General features: G+C 43.5%; 1 protein-coding gene across 3 annotated transcripts in view; it reads right to left on the reverse strand.

The window, feature by feature from the left end:
• LOC118106129 (neurobeachin) overlaps positions 1-23,033 on the reverse strand; it is a 180,653-nt gene that overhangs the window by 25,449 nt on the left and 132,171 nt on the right. For all 3 annotated transcript variants that reach the window (XM_035154409.2, XM_035154408.2, XM_047339621.1), the window contains exons 41-44: positions 9,423-9,540; positions 9,228-9,330; positions 8,175-8,290; positions 5,353-5,465 (exon numbers count right to left, since the gene is read on the reverse strand). In XM_035154409.2, the coding sequence (XP_035010300.2) occupies positions 5,353-5,465; positions 8,175-8,290; positions 9,228-9,330; positions 9,423-9,540 (450 nt within the window). The remainder of the gene's footprint in view (positions 1-5,352; positions 5,466-8,174; positions 8,291-9,227; positions 9,331-9,422; positions 9,541-23,033) is intronic.

The raw sequence follows: 23,033 nt of genomic DNA on the forward strand, positions 1-23,033 counted from the left end.
TTCCCAAGTCGCTCAGCTGTGTGAGCGTACTGTAAATATAAAAAGGCGTTTTCTATGGAACTTGTATTTCACTGTAGAAGTAAGAAGGATTTCACTTTGTCCTCTAGAAAGCGTGTGTGGTTGGTGAGGCAGGATAATTATACTCACTGCACAGGAAAACCTGTATCGGTTCACCCACATCATTATTCTTCAGTTATTCTTTGTCACAGTGTGCTGTCGTCTTGAAGGAAATTTGCGCTGAGCAGATTTCTTTTTTTAACACAGCTGAATTTGAGATTGTTACACAGCAAATAACTCACTGAAAAGTACAAAAATAATGGTAAATATGAAGTAGAGCTGACAAATGATCAAATGGCTTTTTCTCAGGTGATAAATACAAGGTATATTCGTAAAAAGCAAATAAAATGTGAAACTAAAGTTAACGTACAAACATAGATGTGCTCGGATGGATGAAAAACATGAATAAATGACACTAGAAGGTAAAATTAAAGATGGTTGCTTGTGGTCATCTTTCTGTTTATAAAGATGAGGCTCTGAATCATAGATTATATATAAAGATGGACAACGCTTCTCCAAGGTCGGTGTCGGGGGGGTTTGGAGCTACGGTTGCAAGGTCTCACCGATACACCCTCAACCAACTTAGTCTCAACGGTCAATCGTGACATTTCACCCAGTTTTATATCAACAAATAACTAAATAAAAAAATTTACCAGAAAAATGAGTGTGATACCTAAAGTGACAGAAACCGTCTTTAAGAAGAACTTCTTTAACGTGTACTTTGACGTGTAGTTTGGCCCATGTCCCATCTAGTAACATAGAGGAGGCAGGATTAGTGACGTGTACTGCAGCCAGCCACCAGGGGGCAATTGTGATGCTTTGGCTTCACTTTTGGGGAACTGTCACGTCGTCCACCTTTACATACAGGCTGTGTCGTAAACCAAATTACTGTGATTCTCTTTTTTAATACAAATCTCATATCCAATTCTGTAAAAAACAGACCGATAAAAGAAACCATGTTAAAACAAACTGACCATATAGAGACTCTCTCAGCGACAAGAGCATCGAAACTTGGCCAAATCTCGCTCCCACACTTTCATGTGAGATAAAGTGAAAAGCTACTTTTTAAGGTTTGAGGCCACAGAAAAACATGGGACAGCCAAAAATATGAGGAGAATGTATGATTGCCTAGCTGTTTGTTTAGCGATAAAACCCCAGTTATGATAAGATATCACGATCGTTTCAGAAGAGCTCAAGTGTCTTTAATCGTGTCATAAGCACTGTGTGTTGATGAGCCCCACATCAGGCTTTGTTTACCTTTATTCCACAGGGAATAATCACCTCGTCCCTTTTCCGACTGCGTATCACACTGATCACAGATACGAGACGATGAACACAACTGGTTCAGACAGTTCCCCACTGGCTCCTATCCCAGTTCATTTCTGGTGTAACACCTGACCCAGTGAAACACATCAACGCGACTAAACAAAGTGTGATCAAACTCAGATTTGGCTTCAGATTCAATCAGGATCATTTCTGCTGTTGCTCTCTGCAGATGCAGGGAGAAGAATGTAGCTGATGCTGTTTGAGCGTGAAGAGAGTGCGTCCATTCTAAGTTTATATCTAAGCTACCTCCCGATGAGATGCATATTGCATTTTACATCTCAGAGGAATTACATTACAGTATGTTGCTACGGTGCACTGTCAGGGAGCGTCTGAGTCGTTCTTTGCTTGCCTCGTCACAGGCCGGGCGGTGTGTGCAGCTCCGGTCTAATGCAATCAAGTTGCTCCAACTCAGGATGAAGCAGAAGTGCTCCCAAGCAGCCTGACTGGAGGGGAAGTGAGGCTGAGGAAGGATCCATTATGGAACAGAAAAGTGCGGAGTGGTTCTTTGGAGCAGCCGGGTTTGTCTGCGTTACTCAGAAAGCATCTCTCAGACATGCTCGGCTGTCAGAGAGACTGTCACAAGCAGAAGCTTTGAGAGGGAAGACTTTTCTAGATCTCAGCCCGGATCATTCAGAATCTTTTTACAAAGGTTAATTCCAATCATTGGCATTATTTTAGTCATTTAAAATAATGTAACATGTGTTGACTAATACACGTCACTTTCTCGTGTCGCTTGTCTCATGAAATTACATTTAACACGGGAAACATCTCATAAGTGTTAGTCAGTGGACGAGGAATCAAAATCTTAAAACCACATCTGCTTCCATCGCTTTTTTATCCAACTATATGAATTTTCGTCACCTAATTAAACAGCTATGAGGAAGATTAGCTTCCCCAGATCTATCGCCCTGCTTGTCACTCAATCAGGGAAATAATCATTAGAATCTAATGAAACACTTCACTGCATGAACGTATCTGACACCCAAATATGCAGAGCGCTGGCCCCCGAGGCGGAGGGCTGCCGTGTTCAGTAGCACCGTTCACAGCTCACTGGATGGCCAACCAGCAGGTAATTGTAGGTACGTACGTGCAGTAGGTTTGGGAGGATGTTATTTGGCAGATCAGTACGAGCTCCAGCATTTTTCAAACAATGCTGTCCGTCACCTGTAACTGCCAAACAGGTCTCAGGCATGACTCGGATCTGTGGGAAAGAAAAGCCTCTCGAGTTGTGCAATACACGCTGCGGGATAATGTGAGAATAATTATTGGAAGCTGTAATTAGGTGTTAGCGATGCTTCGGTTTATAAGCTATGATTTAGTTTTAACCAGTGTATTGATCAAAGAGGGTTGATGGTTTATTTTCCTAATGCTGTAGCTCACTGAGCTCTGGAGTGACAGATCATTTTACACGAGGTGATAAGATATTCGACCAGGTACAAAAACAAATTGCAATTTTAAATGAATACAATTCATGGGGTAACGAGTGGAGCGGACACCTACGCCATGCAAGGCCAAACACTCCTCTTAAATTCAATCAATAAGAGATATCAGCCCCCTAAATATATATTGTTTCATCAAAATCCATGAATTATTCCCTAATCTCACAATCCTGGATCTGCCCTTTTGTCCGGATCCACCCCAAAATGGAATGGGTTCTTTCTTGGCCCATGTCCCATCCTTCCGCCAAATTTTGAGGAAATATATTTAGTTTTTGCATAACACTGCTGACAAATAAACCAATCAAACAAACCAGAATGTCACTCATAGAGCACGTACCTCCACCAAGGCCCAATAATCCCCTTCTATTAAATTGCACACACTTATAGAAAGTTATAGCACACTTATAACCCACTTATAGGGTTTCAAACCACAACAGAGTTTAAGAATAAACAAAATATGTCTGTAGTCTATCACTCTGGAATAACTGGCACTAGAGTTTGTTTAGGTTTAAAATCCACTTCAATCATAAAGTAGTTAAAACCATCATTTATTTTTCAATCTAAAGTTCTTGTAAAGCTGTGTCGGACAGCACAGTTTGGATTCTTCTGATGAATAATGATACCCAGCCCCAGTCGCCACACACACAGCCTGCGTGGTGCACAGCCACACTCGCTGGACACACACCTCGGGGACACAAACACAGCCATACTATACGACGAGCGAGTCCCGGGTGCTTCTACCTCTGAACCGTAATTGAACAAAAGGGCAGACCAAGCACAGAGGAGACGTGTGGGGGGGGGGACGCTGTCCCTACCTGCTACGCTGGCTGTGAACTTTTGGAGGTAAGAGCCCTGGGGTTCCAAGGACAACTGTCAGGAGACACGGGCTGTGAACTCATGCTAATGAAGGCAGCTCAGCCCTGTAAACAGCATGGGAGGATGTCACTGGAATACATTACAATACATAACTGTCTCCCCAGGGCAGAGGGGCTGCACATGGCTCAGCCCTGATCGCCGCTCCCCCCCCCGAACACAGACACACACACACAATCACAGACACACACACACACAGTGGCCCTCTCAGCCCACCTGGATACCCAACAGGCTGGAGCTGCCAAAAACAGAAACAGAAATGATGGCGGCGAGTCACATGCAGCTGAGCCGTTTTTTTTCCAAAATGTTCTGGGGTCTACAGAAATGTGAAGAAGTGTTTCAGCGCAGTAGAAGCTCATTTTTCAAGTTCACAGCCCTTTATGTTCCTCGCTTGTGATTTTCTGAGCGTTTCAACTTCAAAGTTCTCCCGCTACAAAACACACCATGCACGCACATGCCTCGAAAAGTTGAAAATTGATTCAAACTGTTGAGAACTGAGACGACAAAGTGAGGCTCTTAGTCAGAACGTCTGCTCCGAGGGAAACAAAGAGGAATGAGGGAGTGATAAAGTGAGCAAGAGAAAGAGCTCAGACAGGAATGCAACTGTTTTCAGGTCAGTGAGCTGCAGTGTGCATGTGCAAGAAGGAGAGACAGAGCGAGAGAGAGACAGAGAGAGAGAGAGAGAGAGAGAGAGAGAGAGAGAGAGAGAGAGAGAGAGAAGGGGGTTGGTAAACCAGCAAACCAGGTCACAGTTTGTGGTAGAGTGATCTGCTGCCTTCTCCCCTTCTGTCAAAGACAGAGCAAACACGACACTGAACTTTATCTCCCAGGGTTGTGGGGCATTAGTGTCATTGTGTCGGAGCTCCGGTGATTTGGCAGCGTTAGCAGGACTCTCTCCGCGGCGCAGCTTGAAGGCTTTCTGACCTGCCACACTCAGAACAACTTTCACTGCAACGCCGCGCACGTGACCCACTGTCATCACTCCCAAAAACCTTGAAACTAAAAAGTCGAATCACAGCAGGAAATCCTCTGAACCAATAGAGAATTAATTTAAAAGCCATTTAAAAAAAAAAGATAGATTACTATCCTCTTACTAGACTTATTTTTGGTTAAAGATTTAGTCTGGACCTAAAAGATGTTATTTTTTATGAGTAGTCATCAGATTGTGATATTGAGACCAAGGAGGTTATGTTTTTCAATATTTGTATTGATTTCTCGAAAAATAATTCATTGATCTTGATGAAAAAAGTGTGTGTAATTTGCTGCAGATGCAAATACAAATCCGGATCTAGTTCATTTAAGGGCTGTTTCCTAAGGGGACTGTTGAGCCTTAGCCGAGCTCCTCTACTGATGTTTATAGGTCAAAAAGTCTTCTGTTGTCTGAATTATTCAATTTACATTATTCAGTATCAATATGTGATGAGACAACACATTGGGCAAATTTAAAGACGTGTATTTCAAGTTCTTAAAACAGTATTTTCTGCTTTCTTCATTCCACCTCAGAGTTCAGACTGTGCACACGGCCATTAAATATGATGTTGTTTTACAGTCTGACTCTTAATAAGGAAATCCCCTGCCATCAGAGCCAGCGGCGGCCACTCACCCCCTCCCTTCTCTCTGTCGTACAGAGGTGCGTCGCCGTGAGGCCTCTGTTTACCTTTGAGAGATCTCTGAAGTTCCCTGGCAGTGTCAGGTCCAGCTCCTCGGAGTCGTAGTTGGTGAGGACCCAGGGAAAGACAGGGTACTGGTTCAGGTCATTGTACGTCCTCCCTAGACACACGGAGCAGACAGAAATCTGTGAGTGATGAAGGCTCGGGAGGAAGCAGAGGGGTTGAAAAGCGGGGCAGGGTACACTCAAGGCTTCAGTTACTCTGCGGGATCAGCATGCAACATTCCAACAAGCCCCCAATCGCTGAGACCTCAATCAGACGCACTTCCTGTCTAAAAAACGGAGTCGGCCAGGGGAACACGCACACTTAATAGAAAGTTCTCTTCGCTATGTGAGAATTTTATATTTCGCCTGATGAGTGTACTTCATCAACAGCCTGTGGGAGTAACCAGAGGCCGGAGGAGGGTGTCTTTAAGTCTGTAGAGAAAATGCGTGTCTCCAAGTCGTGAGGAGTGGATGTAATTACGGAGGAAAATTCTTCTCAGGGCTCCAAATGCCTAAAATGTCACTGGGAGTCTGATCCACTGATTGGCCAGATGTGAATTTCCTCAAAGCTCTGGCAGCAGGAATATGGTTTTCAGATGGCAAAACGTGTCACAGGGAGTCCACGGGAAAAAGACAGGATCGTGTACCATCTTGTCGTTAATGAACACGACTTTCTTTTTGAAGATGACACTGATCCAGCTGCGAGGTCAGGTGGTGGCCAGTTGTAATCCGGGCCCGGGATAGAGATGACTGCTAGAGATGGCTTTGTTGGAATTTTTACTGCTGGTAATAAATCAAGCTTAAAAAAAAAGAACCTTTACAGGCTCCAAGTAAACACAAAGTAAAAGGGCAACATTTTTTTATTCTATTAACAAAGAAAAATGAAACCGTAAAAGACAGCGATACTAATTTAAGATCTGACCACATTCGTATTGCATACTTTACAAATACAATAAAAAAAAGTTCTCATATTTTGTCCCAGAATCATTAGAGTTGAACACAGGTTCCAGTTTCCCAATGTTGAAGTTGACTTGTCGTTAGCAAGTCCTCCTAAACCAGTGGCACCAGTGCAGGAAACACACGTTTACATAAATAACTATACTTTTTTGTCATTAAATAATATTCATGAAGCAGTCAGAGGAACGGAGACTATCTTAGATCAGCCTTTGCAAACCCAGATTCCTTTGAGATGACATTCTCACTTGATCATGTCATTAAAAACTTTCCAAATCAAGTAGTCTCAAGAGGGGGCGATGAAAAACGTCAGACTAATAGAAGCTGTTTTACCATCATGAACAGATCTCTCTTTCCCTCTCTGCTGAACTGAGGCAGCTCAGCTCAGCCACAAACTGATCCAGCCCTGTACCTCAAAGTGCTCAGAGGGCTCCATCAGCCATTAGACTGCACTTTTTGTACACTGTATACTACGAAGAATAGATAACTTGTTCAATAACGACTTTAATCCCTATCTCTATATTGCACAATTTGAATATTTCTATATATAGAATAATTTCTACCTTATTGTATTGTATATATTTCTTGTGCTGCTGTGCCATTTGTGAATTTCCTCTACGGAGGATCTATAAAAGTACATCTTATCTTATCTTATCCAAACAAAAGCTTATGCATTCGTATAGAATATAATGAAATACAAAGAGATAATATTGCTCGATGGAGATAATCTCCCTTAATCTGCCGGCTACTCCGCCCCTTAAGTTTTTTTTAATGATGACCGACAAACTATTATTAAGTTGACCCGATCCAGCAGGTGCGTCTCTGCAGCACTTTGGCATTAGAGAGTCTAAATCCAGCTGAGCAAGTGATAACGTCTGACAGCCGAGTCAATGGGAAGGCTTCTGCAGAGCAGCCAGGGTCTGGGGGAAAGCTCCAGAGCATAATTATCCAGGTTAATGCCACAAAGTGAAAAGGAGGCAGCGGACCGAGTGCGGAGGTTGAGACGGGAATGTTTGTTAGACCCACTGGTGCTGAGGACTGAGCTGGGGTGGCAGGATGTTAATAGCGGTGGAATAGTGTTTAATTAGCAGACCCCCTCCCATTCACACCTCTTCCCAGCACTTCATGCCCCGCCTGTCTGCTGCCCCACACTATTCTGACACCCCTGTCAGCCCGGGTCATTACTGGAGAGTTTTAATGAATTTTGAGCATGTTTTTCTGTCTGCCTTACATCTAATTAGCTGACAATAATGTATCGAACTCAAGCACCAGCTAAATATAAATATGCATGAATATGCAGCGAGGATGACACCTCTCAGAGCAGAGCAGCGTGCAGTCGCTCTCGCCTCCACTGTTAGTTGCAGTTCAGATCAGAGAGTCGACAACAGAACTTCTCAGCTCCACACACACACACACACACACACACACACACACGCACACGCACACGCTCTCACAAAGCCAGGCGCTAATCATCAGGTAAAATCGTCTGCGCCTAGTCTTGGCTTCAAACAACACACTCCATGCGCAGCGGAGTGAACTCGTCCGAGAGCACGTAGGGAAGGCACGGATTCATAAACAAATATGACAAACCTGAGGCCACTTATAGTTTGTTTCCCGGTGCCACTGACACATCACATTTATTGATCACGATAGCTAAACCTAAAGAGGCTGCAGCGGTGAAGAGACTCACATGGATAATAGATTAAAACTTAACACTTTCACTAAGTTGTACATTTCCCCCGATAAGGAAGAAAACAAATCAGAATCCATCTGTTTAACTGATGGCTGTGAAAAAGAGAATACATTAGTTCCCATTCCTTCAGCTGCTCGAACATGAAACCACAGCAGAGAACAGCATCAGGAGTCTTTACCCGCAGTCGTGTTGAGGAACGTGAGGTACTCGAAGTTGGAGATCTCTCTCCTCTGCCAGCGCTGGGTCATGTTGGAGGATTTGAAAAGCTGCCGAGGGGTGGCCAGGGAGATGCGCCTGGAGAAAACATTTAAACAGCAAAATCAGAAGGTCGGTGTCAGTTGTGGAAAGTTATATTCGTTTAAACCAAAGAGCATTAACTGTATGTGAAGCTTAAATAAGAAGGTGGTGGAAGATTAATTAGTTGACAATAACCGGCTCTATCTGCTTATCACTTTTATAATTAACATTTTAAAAACAAAGAGCATAACGTCAAACTAATAATAATGTCAAACTGCAAGAGACAAAAATGTGGCATCCGACGCAATAGGTTTCAGTGGTATATAATTTAATTTTAGCAGATTAAGGTGGAAAGTCTGTCAGTGTTATGTGAGGTTATATTTCACCCTTGTCCCTTTGTTTGTTTGTTTGTATTTCAGCAGGATTAAGCAAAAACTATTGAACAGAATTCCATGAAAGTTGGTGGAAGATGTTCCAAGAAAGAACCCGTTATATTCCTGCGCAGACTTTAACAGGAATCTTTCTTTAACATTACAATTTCTTTCCATTTCCACAGGGAAAATAATTCATGGGCCTGGATGAAAAGAATCCGGCACATTTAGGGAACTGATGATGTCTGTGAGTGTGTTAAATGTGATGCACCATGCCAGCGTTCAGTTGCTTGAAATCCATCCTAGGAAACATTCTTGTTGTGCAGCAGTGTATAAATAGGCCTGTTAGCACAATGCGAGTCTGAAGGGAATCTGGGGTTTTCTCTGTGGTCAGTGGCCTGGCTGCGGCCCGGCTGCACAGAGTCTCCTGTCAGAGAATTAGGTCAGTTCAGTCAGGGTCATTGCACATCCACTTCAGTGACTGCAGCAGTGGGATTTCAAATTGACTCTGCTGCAGGCCACGCCGCACAGATGCTCCGACACAGGAAGTAACACGAAGGGACTACAACAGTGGAAATATATAACCGTGTTATGTTGATTTTCATTTGCCGCATGCGACCCACCTGGCTTGTGGGAGTCCATAGCTGGTGCCCACTCCCACACGAGGAAGACTGTAGACCACTTTCTTTACCGTGGCCTGGTCAGGAAAGTTGAACATGACTGATGCTGTGAAGAAAATGAGAGAAAACACTTAATGATGGAGAAAATGCACCCCAAAATAACACGACTGGACTTCAACAGATATAATTGGCACTTACTTCTGTTGGCCATGAAGACCTCCACTGCTGTGTTCTGGAGGAGGTAACGTCTGGAGAAGACTGCACGGATCTCACTGAACATCCACTTCCCATGTAAGCCCTCAGTGTACACTAAGACCTGGAAGGACAGAGAGAACAGAGAAGAGTGTCTTCCTCATCAATCGTGTCAGGTGACATGTGATGTATATAGACCTCTGTCCAGCCTGTCAGATTACTGTGTACTATTTATTCTACAATGCCACTGGTTTTGCTGTACACGTGAAATCAGGTACGTTTTTAGATTACGATTTAAATTAAGTCTTTTAAGTATTTTGCTGTTTTCCAAACTGACCACAGAAAGTAAAAGTTCACATCTGTGAAATTCTGCAAAACACAGACCAATGGTTAATATGATTTTACTGCTACAAAGTCCAGTTGGCAGCGGTTTCACTTTTTTTAGCAATTTTTATTAACTGTTTTATGGGAATCACAACAATAGTGGTAACATATTGTAAATGGTCTAAATCGACTGCTTTTATTTATTTGCTTTTTAGAAAGTTGTCGACCACTCACAAGTGGCACACACAGCAACATACACACCACTTCTCCATCACACATCATTCACACACAGCCTGCACATTCAGCCATCGGGGGAGTAATTGGGCGTACAGTATTTTGGCATTCTGCATGCGGACTGGAGGTGTCGGGGATCTAACCACCGACCTTCAGGATTGTGGACGATACTGCTCAAGTTCATTTATCCCACCGCGGCTTCAAGAGCTCGTGAGAAAATTACTTTCGTCATCAGGCCACTAAAATCAACTCTTAACTATATTCCACGTGTTTTATTGAAAAGAGAATATCATTACTGAACGAGTATTTGTTCAATCCTTCCTTATAGCCACTCCGACAAGGCACCTTTATACATCCTATGGTGCATCACATGGATTCTACTTGAGTGTTTCACACGTTTTCAGTCGGTCTGGAAAGCAAAGGCAAGTGGTTGTAAAATGACCCCCTGGGTCAGTGACACAAACATCGGATAAAACCCATGATGCCACAGAGAGGAAAGAGCAGCACAGGATCATTAGTGTATGCAGCACCACGGGGACTGAAGGTCAACACCCAGAAAACTACGACAGTTGTTCTGACAGGTGAGAATGGTCCCCTCACACACCTTCACCCCGCCCCCCCCTCCTCCCATCTCACTTCCCCCCTACTGAACAATTTTGTCCAACAGATAGGAACCAGGGAGCAACCTCATCAACTCCCCAGGTTATAATCACACATAGGAGTGGGCAGGGAGGGAGGGAAGCAGAGTGAGATGTTCAGCTGGGTTAGGTCTGATGCTAATGCTCATTTAAAATAGTGACAGGCTGGAAGAGTGCAGCGCGAGGCAGGCCGCCTTAATTTCTCCCTGGAATAGCTCATGCCCGACCTCCGTGCCACGTCCAAAATCTCTGGAGCTCAATTAAAATTGGATTAGGTGGAGATGCTGGATGTGCGGTGCAGCATCTCTGGTGCTGTGCTCTCCTCCCAGTAATGCCCCGGCTTGACACCTCTGCAACCCCCAACTCAAACAGTTGTCATAGAGACAGCATGGCCCAGAGGAGGCAGTGCGCTGACTGGAGAGGGGATCCAGAGGAGGGGAGGTGAGATGGAGAGGGAGCTGCACTGCTGAGGGCCGGCAGCAGCTCACTGGGAGGCAGGGCAGCTTTTATCTGCCTCCTGCTCTGCGGCCAGATGTTCTGGAAGTAGTCTTCTGAGTGCGATGCGGAGAGGCGAGTTGTACAGATAAGCACCGTGCAAAGCCAACAGCTTACTCCACCTAAGCCCCAGTGGGCCGTTATTTGAATCAAGATTGTTACTCGGAAATCTAGCGTACGGTCATTTTAAGCATTCATTCTTAGTTTTAATTTAAAAGTGTGTAGATTTTTCTTCCCGAATTCTGAAGATTCAGCTGCAGTTGTCAAAGCAAACACGACACCACAGGTTCTTAAGCTGTGATACAATGTGTGAAAACGGATGTAACGTGTTATCTCTGAATCAATTGTCATTATAATAATATTTTAGCGCTGGCTGTTTCGTGTTACCGGGCAGAAGTGAACATTTTGCTGCCATGACAAAGTACAGGCCAAGGGGTTAGCTGTCAACAAAAGAGAGGCTAAAGAGGAGAAAAAAGAGCTGATTTCAAACGGGCCCAGATCAAAAAATTTGTCATAACAACAAAGCTTTGGTCTAAACCAACACGCAGGGGCCCCTGTAGACTTGGAGATTTGACAAAGCCCAGCCCTCATTTTTTGGAGGCCCAGCTGTAAAAAATGCCATTTAATGAACCTGTCTGCTGAAGCTGTCCCCTGCCTGTCAGAGGTGTCAGCCAGTGACAAGCGCTGGGGACGGCCGCCTCCAGTCACAGACAGGCCTGCCAGCTGGAGACTTCGGCCCCAATCTAATCACGCCACCAGGAAGGGACCGGCGCTCTGCTCTTGGTCTGTCACGCTCAGGGCTGGGGGAAGCAGCGAGGGGGCGGGTGGACGGGGTCTGGTATGGCCGACAAGCGCAGCCTTTTGTTTCCACACAGGTCCCCTCCATGCTGGCTCATTAGGAGTCGCGGGCGCATGCGCTGCTCCGCCAGCTGCGGGGAGATGTACCTCTCCAGCATAATAGCCATAATGCAATTTAACGTCTCTGTCCTCTCTCTTCCTTTATTTGCCTCCTCTTCCCTCCCTGATTTGACAGAGGCCAGGCTGCATTCTGCCTGTAGAACATCACAGGGCGGAAAAAACGGAAAAAAAGAAATATTGTGACAGATGAGATGAGGAGAGGCACAGGTGACACCAGTGTTTAGGCTGAAACTCAAATATAATAATGTGAAAATGCTCAAATGGAGCACATCACACTTGAAAGCGATAGGGAGCCACTTCATGCATGGAAATAGATTCTAATCATTTCTGACTTCCAAATAGCTTTAACCCTATATTGACTGAGACACCATGACAGATAAATTAATAAATAAAACACAGAAATCTCTAAAATCTGATGCAATTTCCTCCAATATGGAACAACACAACCCCCCTCCCTTTCCACTGCATCTATACAAAAATAGGTATAAAAGTAATATAATTATGTTAGACCTCCAAGCCAGCATGACTGATTTATTTATATGAGACTGTGGAGCACTGTGACAACCTGGTATCACAGCACCTCCGCTGCATTCTTCTCAGATTTGTCTAATAGGCTTCCCACTATAAAGCCTCACAACTGCATGGTCCCAGGCGGCTGCAGAGAACAGTGAGGTGGAAGAATAAGGGGAGGATACAAGAGGCAGTTCCATTTTGAGTGATATGACTACTCCCCGAGGAGCTGGCGGGATAAATTTCACACATGGCAATTTGGAGGATCAGCACACACTTCGTATACTGTATTCAACGGCTGACCCCAGGCAATGTGGGCCAAACCTGGGAGGAGGTTGAACGGTCGGAGGGAGAGAAAAAGGCGTGAAGCCTGGAAACAGCGAGAGCAAAGAGAGAGAGAGCGACCCTGAGCTAAGTGTGAGAGCATCATCGGTCACACACAACATGGCCGGGTCACGCAAAATATTTATATCCAAACGTTACACATGTTAGAACGTTACACATGTTATGAAAAAAATAAAATCTGAGTAATAAATGTTTAATATGACTAATCATAAATATTTTGAAGGGTCTGTTTCACCCAAATTACATCACTTAGCCTATATGTGATGTTGATATACTGTATGTAGTGTTGGGTATATTTGAATAGATGCTGAGATATCAACCTCTGAGATGGTAAATGTCATTTCTCTTTGTAGAAAATGTCCCTGAGTTTCTGAATAATCTATTAAACACACTGTTAACCATAAAGACTATGTAATTGTCACCCATGAAGGTGTTCAATGACAAAAGTATCTGCATTGATGGAAACTAGTAGGAGGAGCAGCCATAGGAAAAATACAACTTTTTGTATTTTGGTAACTCCTAAAGTTAAAACATGGTAATAAATGCTGCACCTATATTCTTCTTTCTTCAAATGACTCAGGTGTCCCACTCCACCCACTGGGAAATTAAACTACAGCTGGCACCTTTAATTTTATTAAGTCATGCGGACTGAAATCGTACTTGCATGACCATGACATGCTGAAATCCACACTTTATTTTAGCTTTAATCCCTTTTACATCCTGCTAAGATTTATAACGTATGCCCGAGCTTCAAAGCATGTTTCTCATCTGATCCCCCTTAATGTGACAACTGTTATGAAGTGTAAAAAATACAAACTCTGAAAGATTCTATCAGATTATGTCGGGAAAATCTGCATTCCGCTCGGTTCCTCTCTGAGAAACCCATATCTCAACTTCAATAAAGTAGCGAGCTCCTAATGCAGGTATTGGGGGGGAAAAACAAGATACAGATTTGCATAATCAGTGTCACTATACATTTGGCTGGTAGCTGGAGTGTGGCAAGACGATACAGCTCGGCTGCTCTGGCAAGACCACTGGGATGAAGGAGATGAATATGCATTAAACATGCTGGCACTTCACTGCCCCACACGTCCGGCTAAGTTTGTCAATAACATTTATGTCAGGGATTGGTATTTCATGCACATTAGCAGACCCTGCAGCGCTGTCTGCAACCCCTGCGGTGGGAGGAGCCGTCTTCCGTGCACGTTCTTTCTTAAACAGTCAAGGCTCTTTAAACATTATCTGTATGTGTTCAAATATTAAAACCTCAAAGAAATCGCTGAGACCTTCACGAAGTTTGACAAAAGCCTTGAGATGCTCGCAGAGGCATAAAAGATGCAATCCAAAATAAAGTTTGCTCACTTTGACATTACTGGTGTTGATACTGTTTACTTATGAACTAGAAATTATGAGATTTTCTGTATTTTCTTATATGTATTTATACCGTTACCCCTCACAGCTACTGCTGTAACCTTTAAATGGAAAAAAGCAGAAATACAGTTGGCATAAAAATAATGTTCCAACAAAATGAAAAAATAAAATCACTTGAACTTTGAGGTCATCACTGAAATCGCCCTGTGGATGATTATATACTGTCTGTGGATCATTATATATAACTTTTAAAATACACTGTTCAGATTTTCCAGTGGACTTTGTTTGTGTTTGGCCTGTGTTGAGATGTGAGTGACCAACTGGATGCATTACATCATTTAAAATGTCCATGTTTTGAAATTTCATCAACTAAACACCGACAGTTTGAGATCAGATTATTTGTCCTCTTTGGGTCACTGTTATTAATCTCTGCGTTTTTGAATAACTTCCAGATTTCACACTTCTTTTAAAGGTTCAGACTGAAGGATTCTGTAGGTTTCATATTGCAACCAAACTGAAAATCCTTCGCCTCACAGTCCCCTTCCAAGAGTGTGAACGCACAACCTGCAGTGGGCTTCAGGTACCAAGCTTCCTCCAACTACACAGACATTAAGGCAAATCATCCTGGATATGGGCGCAGTGATCTTGCCCTGAAGGCATCATTTGGAGCCAGAGCCTGTGCTGTGCTGATCGTGGAGTGGAAGCCGTGGTATCGAGGTCCCACCCATACAGTGGCTCGACCAATCGTGAGTCAGTCTCAGCTGTCAATCATGACGTTTGACCCTGTTTAGCATAAAATGACTAATTAAAGGTTCAGTGTGTAAGATTTAGGTGAAAGGGATCTATTGGCAGAAATTGAATACAAAATAGTGTGTTTCATCTAAATTGTACGAATAGTTGTTGTCTTTACCCGAGAATGGACCCTTTATATTTTAATACTTTATTTACATCGGGAGTGGGTCCTCTCTACGGAGGCCGCCATGTTTTTTACAGTTGTACAAACTGGACTTATGACAACTGAAGGCTGCCACAGGTTCTCTTTCACGTTTGGAAGAGGAGGGTGAGAGATATTCAGCTGCAACATGCAACTTCACCACTAGATGTCACTAAATTCTATACACTGAACCGTTAAAACCAAATTTACCAAGAAAATAAACACTTGAACATACATGAGTATGATAACAACTACCTAGAATGGCAGAAACCATCTTATTTGATGTGTATTTTGAGTTTGTAGTTTGGTCCAATGTCCCATCCACTAACACGGAGAAGGCAGGGTTCATGAACTATACTGCAGCCAGCCACCAGGGGGGGAATCCAGACACTTTGCCTTCACTTCTGGGGGTCTGTCATGTCGTCTATCTTTATATACAGTTTATGGTAGAAACATGGCAGAACATGGCGGACTACGAGGAAGAGGAAGATAAAAAGCTCATTTCAAGGTGATTAAAACACAAGGATTCTTAGTTTCAGGTGATTACACATTAATGAAAACATAATTTTAAATATTATATTCAATTCCCACTCCTACACACTGGACCTCTAAAGCTGACAAATGGTGCGAATTACCATTCAAGCTATTATGACTCAGACCATTAAGAGCAGCGATACTAACGGTGATTAAAATACATCATTTCCATTACATGTAAATTACTTTGTCCCATACCTTTAAGGGAACTGAATTTATATACAGCGGGTAAACAAAGACAGTAAAGTAAAGAGCAAATATTTTAAAATAAGTATGAACGTGCTGTAGAGCTGGCCCACTCGCTGCCACATCCACACGAACACTTAGCGAGAACATCATCCAGATAAACAGCTTGAGGAGGCCTTCACTAAGGAGCTTGAGAGAAGCAATGCAGTCATTTGGTAAGGGGTCTTTTCAGAGAGCTTTTCCTAATGGGACTTTTTCAAGGACTTGTCAGCCTTAAGATGACTGAAATCTCCCTGGCCTGGGTACCAGCTTCCTCTGGCTGCCACCGAGAGTGCCAAGCTGATCGTTTTAAATCCTACTCTTTTTATTGGGTGGTGGTGGTGGTGGTGGTGGTGGTGTGTGGGAGGGATGGAGGCTCAGGGAAGACAGAAGAAGAAGAAGAAGAGAGAACGAGACAAGGATGGAGAGGTGCAGAGACGGAGGAGGAGAGAGACAGAGAGAGCGAGTGTTTAGACGAGAGGGCCTGATGAGCAATGAGTGCCTCACTCGTCCTCAATTAATCTTGTCTCTCCACCTTTGCTTTGGCGCTTCCCTCAGCACCAAGGTAATAACGACACCCTCATCCATTATCCTTTTATCCCCGTTATTCACCGGGAATTGCTTAATAATATGTTACAGATTTGTCCTCCTTCATATAATTCTTTCTGTCATTCGCGGTATATCATCTGGAAAACACACAGCCCCCTTTCTGCCGGACGCTCTTTGAGGATTATCGTGGGTGACACCTTCGGGATGCAGCCAGAATCTGAAGTATCATTTTTTTTTCCAGGCATAAAGAGGAATTACCCTGACTTATCTGTCATTGCCAAAGCACAACAAGCCATTCAAGGCCACTGCAAAGGTGGAACAGGTTCTTATCGGCTTCTCTGAGCGAGAGGACTTGTAAATTTATGCTAATGAGGGCCTTTTGTGATCCAGGCTCACCCCTTGGGGCTGAACGGGTTTGCAGGGGATGATAATCTGGCTGTTGAGTGCACTAGATAATTTGTACTTTATCCTCATGTAATTATATAGTTTAAATCTTTTTACCAATGCTAATCCTGCGACACGAGGAAGTGTCTTAACCGCGTCTGTGGTTCTTAGAGGACCTAGTTAGCTTGCATCCGACTCTCTCTCATAACATCACGTATAAGCGCCGTGCAGCACCGATATAATTACTCTGACTTTCCGTGGCCCATGCTATGAATCCTCATATCATTTTGATTCACCTTAGCAGGCAGGCAGGAAGCCAGCTTGGCAGCCGGGGGGGGGGGTGGTTGTGAGATCCACCTCGGGGAAGGTGAAAACATGCAGCGCAGCTAAAAGAGCTCTCCTCAGTTCAGTCAAGACAAAAAAAAAAGGAAGGGACCATGAAAATGGACTGAAAGGAGTAAAAGTATAGGGTGGCTTTACGCTGCTTTTGAGGTCTCTGCTGTCCGGTGGGACTTCAGGACATCTTGTGCGCCTGCCAAAGCCGACAGCCCCTGACAAGCTGCTTGGCGTGCTGTAATTTGACTAATTACACTGGATTAGACCATATTAATGCAAGCTGTTTTCTCCAGGGTCACTGACCCACCCAGCGAGTCCCTTGCCAGTTTCCCCCTCTTCGGTGTAAAAGACAAAAGACACACAAGAAAGAAAGAAGGCTCTTTGTTATTTGACATTAAAAAACTCGCACATGTATCTACATCCCTGACATTATTGCTATAATGGGGGATGTGTTACAAAGCAGCAGAGGGAGCTGTGAGATGCAGCCTGCACTTTCCTGAGGCATCACAGGAGCTTTTTTAAAAAATTATTTTGAGAACATACTGAATCTTTTGTCCATGTTATCTCTCTGCTGGAAAAGAAAAATACACACTAATGAATCTCACAGAGGTTCCATAGTTCATAAATGTTTTTTTTACACAGGCATATGGGAGATAGGAGACCGAGGAAGGTCTCCACATGCTGACAACTACAGTGCAATATTTCATTTTAATGTCACTTTTATCAAAGCAAAATATCAAGATGAAATCGGAGTAGAAGGACCCTGTTGTGTGTGTGTGTGTGTGGTTTGTTTGTCCAAAGGTTTTTCTGAGGAAATAATGTGTTGAAATCCACAATAAATATAAATGACAATGAACACATTATTTGAACTGATTTAAAACTAAGTAGATATACTTAGAAAACCAGGAAGAATACTTATTTGTTAAAAGAAGGAGGGAAACTGACCCTCATTTGCATTTGTAAAACCCCAAAGTGAAAGGGGGGAAATGAGCCATAGAATATGTGTGTTTTAATACAAGTGCTCTCCCAATTGTACCAAATCAATTTAAGTTTCCCACAATGGAGAGGCAGCTCCACTGTTTGTATGTGCTCCTCTACCTTGAACACGGTGTAATAATAGTCTTAAACCAGGCGTTATAAAGACAGAATACCAAAGAGGCTTACAGCCTTGGTTTCATGAAACATTTAGGCAAAAGTTCCAAGGGCTGAGGATGATGAAAGAAGGTAAGCTTGGAAATGGGCCTCTGGGATCCACAGCCCTTATTGTACAGAAGTCACATCAAATTAATACTGAGGGCCATTTGCAGCCTTTCTTCTCCTGAGCTTTTCAGAACGGATTAAGCTATGAAAACTCAGAAATTACTAAAGCACCTATTAGGCATTATGCTCACCCTTTCTTCTCCATCCCTTTGAAAGTCATTGAATGTGCTTCCCTTCACTCGCACTTTAATTCACAAGCTGTTTGTCCTCTTGAAAGAATGGCCATTTTATAAAATGTGTCATGTTAAAAAATGTATATTTCCATTTTGCACTATGAGAAACTTGTCCCCGCCTATTTATACACGTGTAAACGATATTTTACACCAATTCTTCATCATTTTGAGGATCTGTATCCACAAAACTACTTTATGTTGTAGCTTATGACAACACCGGCCATAGCATTGAGGCCATTCACTGAAAGCCTCTGACAGAGTTTGCAGACTGGTGGAGGAGCAGCATTGCTGGGGTTCTCTCAAGCTCTCTCCACGTCCCTCTTTGCTCTCTCAATGCTTCTTCAAAGCAGCACACAGAGTGCATGAATTGTAATTATGGCTCCTAACAGGATTCAAGAGCACCCAAACGATGGCACTTGAGAACCAGGTCGTGTGGAGTTAAACGGCTGTCAGACACTCAAAGCTCCCCAGCATGTGAGCAAATCCACAAAGGCTGGACGTGTTCACTTCTAGAGACCTGCTATTCACTTTCCCTCTCATAGGGGGAGATTAAAATCAACTAAGGCCCCTTTAAAAACCCATTCTTCATTTTATTCACATTGCAATTGTCAAGAGGTGTTACAGCTTTTCCAGGTAAGATACTGAAAAACGAGGGATATAAAATAGTGGGAAGTAGAATCTGACCGATATTTCAGTTGGCAGATGCAAAAAAGCCAAAATGAACCTTTTAGAGACGTATTAATGCAAAAAAGACAGAGATTTAAGTTCAAGTAAAAAATGTTGTTGTATTTGCATCTTCTTTTTGTTTATAGTTATTTAAAATAAAGTTTGTGGTTCATAAGGGGTTGATAACGACATCTTAGGAATCATTGCCAATTTTTCGACATATATCAGCCCATATATCATTATCGGATTCTGAAAATATCGGCCTGGGCTCTAGTGGCAACTGGAAAAAAGACCAGCTTGATTTTGACCAGAATAAAGTATTTGATCAGTGAACTTTCTTTGGAAACATTCAAGGCGAATGAGACAACACCAGTGGAGCATGTGAGAGATCCAGTAATTGTTACCACGCAAGAAACCACTCTACCCACAGTATCAGATTATCTCTGGAACTTCAGAATAACGGGAAAAATCATCTGTGCTCCCCGGACAGTTTCAATGACTCACCAGGGCACTGGACCCCTCGCTAAACATTAAAGAGACCAGCCTTCAGTCAGGCCCTTTCCCAACTTTAGCCTCATCCGACTCCCTAAAAGCGCCCAAAAGAAATCAACCTGCAGCGTGAAGTCCCTATGTATGACCCTTATTAAACTCCTAATTGGATTGAGAGCCCCAGAGGAAAAGAAAAATTCAACATTGTTCATTCAGCCGAGGTTTTCTTTAGCATTCCTTCCAGTAGTTTGCCTCCTCAACAATAACATTCAAAATCAAGTTGCTGAAAACTTTTTTGCGCCCTTTCAAAAACACAAGCGGACTTTCCTTAAAAAATGGGAGTGTAGGTAAAACCTTTTTCACCTTTTCTTTTTAAGGCAAAGCACTATTTGATTTTCACAGGGGCGCAAGTGACAGGCTGAAACAAAGCCCCGCGCTGGCCATTGTGTAGCCTTTCACTGTTGTAATGGTCTTAAAATGGCTACAAGCGGGGCCCCTATTCAGTGGTGACCAGGCTGCTCGGCTCTCCTCTCCATATCCAACACAAACTCTGCTCTTAGCGGGAACGCCGGGGTCAGCCGATGACTGAACGAGGGACCGGGTTCACTCCTAAACACACAGTCTGAGTTCCCAACACATTTACACTAATTACAGAGAATAAATAGCTCCAGAACAACAACATCAATCAAGTTCATTACAGAAAATAACATAATGGCAATAATTACAATAATATCTCATTAAGAGACAGAATGAGAGACAGGGGAGAATTAATAGCAGACAGGTGTACAACACACCGCAATTATGGAACCTGAAATTAGTTCACTGCCTCGAGGCAAACAGAAGAGAAAGGGAAGGTTGTAAGTGAGGGAGTGTGTGTGTGTGTGTGTGTGTGTGTGTGTGTGTGTGTGTGTGTGTGTGTGTGTGTGTGTGTGTGGGAGTGGGTTTCAGGGCTGGGAGTAGGACTGATAGAGAGAGGCTCACTGACAAAAAAAAAGGAATTGCAAATAAGCAAACAAAAATGTCTTAAATGTGTAAATTAGGGAGAAAAATAAGAGGGAAAAGCAGCTTTTCCCTGCAGACTGGTGCCTTAGATGAGAAGGGAGCAGTGAAACGTGATCAAGGGGAGCTGTGGAGCGCTGCGGCAGGCGTCAAGATGAGCACTCAGCCAGCGAGTGGCAGCTTCTCCTTTTCCAGTCAATCATTCATTACAGAGCCAAGTGCTGTAGAGGAGTGCCTCCTCTTTTTGACCTATCATATTATTGCCTCTGTAAACTCCTAATCCCCCCTTCGTTAGATGGTGTCAACAGCCGACATGCTCTCACCCTTCCACCCCCCCCGCCCGCCCTCCCCCAGCCCTGCCAAGACCACAGAGCTGACACTCTAATAAAACCGTTTGAAATTTAACAGGGTAGAACGGCAGAACTTCATCAGGCTTCTTTTCTCTTTTTTTTTGTGCTTTCATCCACCTTTATTTTACCATTCAGATATAGAGATTCAGGTCAAATTAATCTACCTATTATTAACTTTTTTATTTTTGTTACTCATTAATTCCAGGACCCCGGTTCGCAGTGTAAGCAACACTAAGAACGTCTGACTTTAGCTCTTCAATCTTTCATTGGCCGGTCTGAGCGGCCTCGCTCTTTCCGCCTAGGGGCCCGTTCCTGAGCAGGTGAAAGCCTGGAGGCGAGGAGGCTGCACATCAGCACTTCTTCGTCCATCATGACTCTTTTCACGGGGAGCCTGTCTCCCGAGCTCCTCTAATGGAGCCCAGTGAGATGACTACTATAATGAGTCAAACAGATGAAAGCGCAGCAGGGTAACACAACATTCAGATGCATCTCCGCACACACCGATCAGGGACTTGCTGTGTGAATGTTGTTATTTAGGGTAAACAAAAGAATCAGATGCAAAATATAAGAAGAAACCAGACGAAGCATCTGTGTTTTGGCTGAACTCCAAATAGGGAGGTTTACAGTGAGTGAATGTGTCGCTGCTGATCACAAACAACACAAAACAACCAAGTTTATCACAAGTAAACGCAAAACACATACAACTTTCATTCACAGGCATTGGCACAAAGAACCCCCGCCCCTTTCACAAACATGCACACACACACTGGGTATAGGGTCCAGATTTAAGCTGACAGATACCAGATAGAAGATACTCAAGGAAATGACAGCGCTGATTCAGATTATTTTTGAGTTTAGCTGAACGTGACACTGCCACAACCAAACTTTTACACACGAGCGGCGACCAGCAACGTTTGAGGATCTTAAAATGTTTTACCTTACTGGGAATATATATGTAAATCTGTGAGATAAACTTTGTCACGGTTGGGACACACCTACCATATAATGTGGTTTGAGGGATGTTAATGACCGTATAAAATAAGCAATTGGCATCCTGCCCCATATGTCCCACTTTTTCAGTGAGGAGGATGGAAATGAGGTGGGGTAGATTTGATTGTGACATGCTCGCCGTCTGTGCTCCTCGATGTGTGGCTTTGCCAGTAACAGGCTAATATTCAGCACAGCTCACCACCACCAGAACTAATGAAAGTAGACAAAATGTCTCTGCTGCCATCTTTGTCTAGCATCCGCTCAGGGTGAGCCTCCCTCTTTTCCCTCCTTTCCTTTTCACCTCCCCTCTTTCCCCTCGCTGTTGAAGGGAGGGTGACAGCGGCATAAAATGGTGGCGAGCAAATGTGCCTTCCATGTGGCAGCAGCGGTGGGGGTGACAGGCCGGGCCGAGGCCGGCGCTATCAGCAGTGTGTGGCTGTTGCTTTGAACAAGCTGGATGGTCGCCATAGAGGATCAAGGCCGAGGTGACGAGACGCCAGTGGTTACAGACAAAAGCGGGTCAATATCAAATCAAGAAAAGGCCCACCCATTCCAAACAGAAAACAGCCAGTTCTTTGATGAATATAAACTTAATTGTCTAGTGTGGCTTATTAATAAGCAACTGCACATCCCCACTTTGTTCCTAAAGGGGTTTTTTAACAAGCAGAATCCATTTGTAGATCATTTCCTGATAAAAAAATGATGCCAGGCTTTGATCAAGATGTTTTCATATCGGATGCGAATCAATCTCAGATGATTTTAAGAGAGTGAGGATAGGGATTCTAAATATAAAATAACTTTGAGACAAACTTGTACATTCGGGTTTAGGCTATATACATACATCTTTTTTGGCTATATGCGTGTTCCAAATCATTAATAATATATAGAACACT

This window comes from Hippoglossus stenolepis, chromosome 4, assembly GCF_022539355.2.
Source record: "Hippoglossus stenolepis isolate QCI-W04-F060 chromosome 4, HSTE1.2, whole genome shotgun sequence".
Classification (NCBI taxonomy): Eukaryota; Metazoa; Chordata; class Actinopteri; order Pleuronectiformes; family Pleuronectidae; genus Hippoglossus; species Hippoglossus stenolepis.